At 36.5% G+C, this 6,394-nt stretch overlaps 1 protein-coding gene across 1 annotated transcript in view; it reads right to left on the bottom strand.

Annotated features, from left to right (window-relative positions):
- Positions 1 to 2,352: 2,352 nt before the first annotated feature.
- podxl2 (podocalyxin-like 2) overlaps positions 2,353 to 6,394 on the bottom strand; it is a gene marked incomplete at its 5' end in the record, with an annotated part of 20,174 nt that continues 16,132 nt past the window's right edge. The window contains one exon of the mRNA XM_015375264.1: positions 2,353 to 6,288. Coding sequence (XP_015230750.1) covers positions 6,229 to 6,288 — 60 coding nt within the window. The remainder of the gene's footprint in view (positions 6,289 to 6,394) is intronic.

The following is a 6,394-nucleotide window of genomic DNA, read 5'->3' as shown; positions in this document are numbered from 1 at the left end:
CACTTCTGAGACTTTATTCCCTTTAATTTCTTTCTTAATTTCTTCAGTACTTATATCCACTGGAACTCCACTAATTACACCTCTACTCCTACGATTTTCCCCAGGAATATGACTTTTCACTCGCACTTCATTCAGTGTTTTCATTTTCAAAATCTTTTGCTGTTGTATTTTATTGACTGCTTCAATCAACATCTTGCCTTTACTCAAAAATCTAGCTTGTTTAATGTGACCAATTTCATCATGAATTGCCTTAGTAAGCTTTACCGGATGTAACTTGCTACTAGATTTTTCTCCAAACTCGATCACCACTTTCCATTGCTCTGTCGTATTGGCTTTTTTTACTTTTTTCAATTCATTCTGTATCTCTGCTTCACTGTGACTTGATTCAGAAGTCTTCTTCCTAGTTCTCTTTGAAGTAACCTCTTGCCACTCTTCTCGTTCGTCATCCGATTCACTTGCCATACTCTCTATATTTCCAGAAAGTTCTTCTCCTGTCCTTAAAGACGCCATAGTCTCCCGATCCCTCGTCCTCAGTCTCGAGCGTGACCTGTCGGCAGCCATCACTCACCGCCTCTTGCCGGCAGGAAACTCCTACCAAAACAGTAGCATTACCGCCACTTACTGGTATTAAGTGGTTCGCGATGAATATATATATATATATATATATATATATATATATATATATATATATATATATATATATATATATATATATTTCTACCGGTCTATACCAGAGTTGGTCCTCCATAGGATTCTATTCTTTAATACATTCAAACTCTCTCCTCAAATATCTTCTCTGGCTTTCATATTGATGACATTCCAGTATAAAAAGTTCTATTGTTTCATATTTTCCACAGTAATCACATTTTCCAGTAGTTTGCTTTTGAATTTTGAAAAGTGTTTAATTCAATCCTGTTTGCTGAAATCTTAACCTTGTTATCTTTCTCTCCTCCTTTCTATTTTGTCTTCCATTTCTTTTTTCCTACAATTTTCTGAGATTTATAAAATCACGTTCCTGTTTTTTCTTCATTCCACCTTTTTTGCTATTTTCCCATCAGTTTTCTTTAATAAAACTCTTTTCCTTAGGATTTACTTGTTTAACTGTAAAACTAATAGGATTTTGATTTGCCCTCTTTGCCATTTTATCTGCCCGCTCATCTTTAACATTTTTGGTGGTTGGCAAACAACAAATATCCACCATTATGGGGTGTGGACCAGAATGACTCAGAAATGAAATTCTATTTGCAAATGTTTTATTTATAGATATATCGAAATATTGTCCTGTAAATGTTACTTTCTGAAAAACTTCTAAATAATTCAAATAAATCTAATTTAACTTTTACTTTGCTTAAATTTAGTAATTAATTGCTGTCTCTCCTCATTAAGTACAGTAAAACATCACATGTTCAATTGATTCTGATTCATGTAGCCCACAGTTTTCAGATTTAGTAATCCTCTGTTTTCCCAAGATAAACAGATTATGTGGCGCCGTTTGTAAAGCGAAGCAGTCAAACATTAGGAGCCATATTTATGGTCATTTAGCGCGTTTTAAGCGAAAAATCAGGGCCTTATATTTTTCCAAGTAATTTTTCACTATGTCATTTATTTATTTATAAAAATCTTACTTTGTTAAATAAATATTTAGTTTGCAAATCAAATATTTAGTTTATTAAATATTTAGCTCAAAACTAAATATTTAGTTTGTTAAATAATTTAATTTGGATCTACATATTTATAAATAGATAAATATTCAGTTTGGAGCTAAATATTTATTTAACAAACTAAATATTTAATTTGCAAACTAATTTTTTATTTAACAAAGTAATTTTTTTTATAAATGAATGAATCAAATGGTGAAAAAAATGAAATGGAAAAAAACAAACCTGATTTTTCTCTTAAAACACGTTAAATAACCATAAATATTGCTAGTAATTTGTGATTGCTTAAATTCACAAAGTTTACGAGAACTGTTTAAGCCAGTCTATCCAAATCTCAATCGAGAAATAATTCTATTTAATTTATTTCTATAGCTCCAATTCACTTCATGTCATCTCAGGTCACTTTCCAGTTCACCAGATCATCCAGTCAGATTGATTCAAAGTTTTCTATCTAAGGAAAACCAGCTGATTGCATCGACTCATTTACTCTTCAGCAATCCCTCACACTAAGCATGCTTGTAGCGACAGTGGAGAGGAAAAACTCCCTTTGAACAGAAAGAAACCTCCAGCAGAACCAGGCTCAGTGTGAGCCTGGTTTCCAACTCCTGATTTAAAAACTTTGAAAATTGGAGATGAATATATCTGAAATCAAAGATGTTTTCCTTTTATTTTTTATTGTTTAGGTTGTATCATGTACTAAACAGACAACATAAAAAACAAAATACATGTTAGCAGTTTCAAAGAGCAAAAGAAAACATTTCTTATTCTCTAGGCATATTATTGTGTTCGTTTAATACTTATCCTGTTGATAAACAGGAAAATGTTAGGCAAAGAAAAAGCATCATAAAGCACATAATTAATAAACTAAATACACAGATAAAAAAAAAAACAGAGTTTAATGAAAAGATAAACATTAAGATTACATAGACGATCCATTTCAACATTGCGCTGGTTAGTTTTGGCTACAACTGAACACCAAATGCTTGCAACCGCAAAAACTGGAGTGAAAAACAAACGAGAAAACAGATTTTATTCACAGCTTTGAACAGAAAAAAAGCAACACCATCCATTTTCATTTGTGATTTTTGGCGTTTGCTGCCGTGCTGTAAGCTTCATGCTCGCTTGTTCTCCCTTATTGGTAATTAGCTCTAAACATGGCCGATCTACGCTGCAGGCAGCTGTATAAATAGGGTCAAACTGCTCTTTCTCTATGAACGCTTCACAAATACTGCTTATCTGACAAAATGCAACCAGCAGACAGAGAGAGATATACATGAGGGACGCAAGCAGATGCTCATCAGATCTATTGGCCAAATGGTCATGAGATTTAAGGCCATGTCAGTGTGATGGAGGCTCTGTTATCCTCAGGGATTTTTGCCCCTTTCTGACCTAATGTGACTAAAGCCACTAATATGATTTATGAAAGCAGGATTCAGAACCATCCAAACATTTCAAAGTCCGCCTCATTCCTTTTATCGTCAATTTTTTATGTGTTTTCCAAAATGAAATTCATGAACTTTTTCTCTAAGCTTTCTGAGTGGTTGACTTGTGGTTTTGGATTTTTCACACATTTTCAGGCCCATCATTAAATCTCAGCTCTAAATACAGAAACATTTCAGGAAACTACATCCCACAAATATTCAGTCTCCTGAAAGATTTGGATTTAGATAATATTTGGCTTTAAAGCTCAGGCAGGCTTCTCTTAGAAATGCAACAAAACAATATAAAATAACTAACAAATCAGAAATAAAAAAAGCAAAACTCAATATCATCAAAGATGAATTTATAAATCATTGTTCTCCAGCACTTTAACTGTTCTGATATTTGCTCAGCAGCTGTTATTTCAACGCCTTTAGTGAAGAACTCCAAGTCTTTGAGGTTGGATGACCTCTTTACCATCACCCAAATCTTTAGCTCCCTCAGGAGACGCAACCCTTCCTCTAGTCTGAAGCATAGGGGTCAAATTTAAAGGTCGCTTTAAACCTGAATCTGCCAGAGGAATTAATAATTTAGGGGCTGAATGAATCTCACGACAGAGCATTAGGGCCAGGCTAGAGATTTATTTTATTTTTTTATTTCAAGAATAAAGTCGTAAATTATGAGAATAAAGTCGTAACATTACGAGAATAAAGTTGGAGATAATTATCTCGTTATCAGGAGAAAACAGTTATTGATTTCTTGAGATAACGAGATGATTAACCTGGATTCCCAGTCCATCCATGCCTGCAGGGCCCCTAGTGGTTCAGTTGAGGTACCGCATGTGAACAAATAATCAGTTCTTTTGTTTCATTTTTCTTTTCACTCATTGTCAGGTGGTGGTGGATGATTGGATTGCATGGAGTACAGTAGAAACAAATCTGGACTCATTTTGGGGGTTAATGCATCCTGTTGCAGGCGTAACACCTGGGCTGTTCAGAAACACCTGGAGGCAAAGGGCTGATTGCTGATGAAGCAGAAGTGGAAGCAAATCATCAAAACAACAACAAAATTACACACAGACAGCCATGATGGAGGGGCACTTCCCCCTAGCTCCTATAACTATTGGGATACACTAACCTTACACATCAACGTGAAAAACCGCGTGCTAGTGAGAGAAAAAGGACTGGGCCTTATAATCCTCTCCCGCTGTCGTGGTATTAAAGGATGTAATCAGCTTTAACACAAACCAATCATCTCGTTATGACGAGAAAACGGCTTTCGTTATCTTTAGATATTGAGAAAAGGAACTTGTTGGAGGGACACGACCGTTTTGGGCTTCCGTGCAAGACTCCAAGTTTAAATAAATTAAAAAATGTAAGGGTTGGTGACTCAGCCTGGACATCACAGCTATAGTACAGATAAACATAGAACTATATTCATGCTTTTGGACTCAGATTTTGTCCCTGTTTCACAGAATCGACTTTAAGTCGGGAGCAAACTATTCAGCACTATTAAGAAAAGCACATCAGGCTGACAGAGCACAGGCTAAGCTAGTAGTGAAGTGCTGCACAGCAAACACAGAGAACATCCTCAGCAGTTCAAACCGCTACTAAAAGCAAAAGAGTGATGCTCCAGAGTCTCCGTTTGGGATAAAGTCCTGCAGCATCTCAGAGGCTGCTCCTCCACCATCAACCCATAAAGTGCCAAACTTTTCCTTCACAGTGGATCAGAGGTGGAAGCGGCCGTTAGGGACAGCGGCGAAGCCACTGCTGTGGGGCCATAAGAGACATTCCTGCTGGTGTGACGGATTCTTGGTTAGCAGCAAATATTTCACCATCAGGGTAACATTCACGTCATCCTTAGAATCACAGCAATAAAATATTACTGCTCATCAAGGTGAATCTATGAATAAAGTCTCACCTGCTGAAATTCTAGAATGTCAGCAAATGAACCTGGGATCACGATGCATCGCTTATAAAACCTTTTACTGCTTTAATGTGACCTAGTTCCACTAAAAACACTTAAAAATAATAGGTTTTTAATGTGAAAGAGTGCAGCGGATCTGCCAGGTTATAAGGAAACCTACATTTAGGGACACCTTAGACTTTGACTAGGCCATTCTGAGACTTTAGAAATCTTCTGAACTGATCTGGATGCAGAGTTAGACTCGGTTTGGCAACAAACTGACAGACAAGTTTAGAAGTTTTCAACTTCATCATCCTTTTTAGGCGGAAAAAACACAAACCTGTTCTTGGAAAGTCAAACAACCCCACAGCCTCCTGCTGCCACCACCGTGTTCTACACTGCAGGTCCCTTTAGTAATGATAGTTGTTTAATGGAAGAAAAGTCTGCGTCTTGTTTTAAACATAATCTAGCTGTTAGAGGAGGAGAAGAAGACAAAAAACTTACGGTACAAGCTTTGTGCTGCCACCTTCTGGAGCAAAGTTATTATTGTCACAAATATCTGAGCTCACCAGAGAGTCCTAACGAACCCCAAAAGGCAGGTTTAGCTAATATTTGAGTTATGTATCAGATCAGTAAATAAATAAATTTATTTTAAAAATAAAATCGTATTTATTTATAAATATAAAAATATCCTGACCCTTATTTTGGGATGATCCAGAATACTGTTTGTCATCTCAACAATGAGCTCTCTGGTTCTGACTCTGAAAACCCAAACAGGAGACAAACTGAAACTCTAAAGGCCTAAATATTGGAAAGCAGACTTCTAAAAGTATTAGTCTGAGGGTGTGTAAACTTTTAGTCCAGGATTTATGTCACAATAAAGCTAGAAGTTTTAAAAAGGATCAGCACCATCCTGTCATTTATTCAGGGGTGCGTTCACTGTCTGCCTGTGCTAACAGACTGGGAAACAAATGGTGCATTCAGGAACATTCTGACAAAGCAGTTAAAGCGGCTTGAAAGTTTGCAGATGAAGAGCGATGATTTGTCACCAACTCAGCTCTAAGAACCGAGAGCTTAAGGCACGCCAAACAGAAGAGCTTTGATGTCATATGTTGATTCATTTCCCACGCTTGATGAAGCTTAATGGTTTCTAATGACCTCAGTGACTCCTCCAGCTTAACACTCGTGTTCTCAGCCACTGCTACTCTTCTCCTCCATCTTCATCACAGCGATCTCATCTCCTCAGTCAGAGATGTGTGTCCTGCTCCTCTTCATCATCCTCAGTGGCTGCCTGGTTAACAAATGCCTGAAAAACAAAGAGAAGTCAAAGCTACTGATGTTAAACCTCTCTGTTTAGTTTAGTTCATTTACAAGTTTTATTTATTAAATACATTAAAACAAACTCCAAAAAA

Source organism: Cyprinodon variegatus, unplaced genomic scaffold (genome assembly GCF_000732505.1).
Source record: "Cyprinodon variegatus isolate N-32 unplaced genomic scaffold, C_variegatus-1.0 Scaffold116, whole genome shotgun sequence".
Classification (NCBI taxonomy): domain Eukaryota; kingdom Metazoa; phylum Chordata; class Actinopteri; order Cyprinodontiformes; family Cyprinodontidae; genus Cyprinodon; species Cyprinodon variegatus.
The sequence above is the reverse complement of the archived record's forward strand: the minus strand, read 5'-3'. Positions and strand labels throughout refer to the sequence as shown.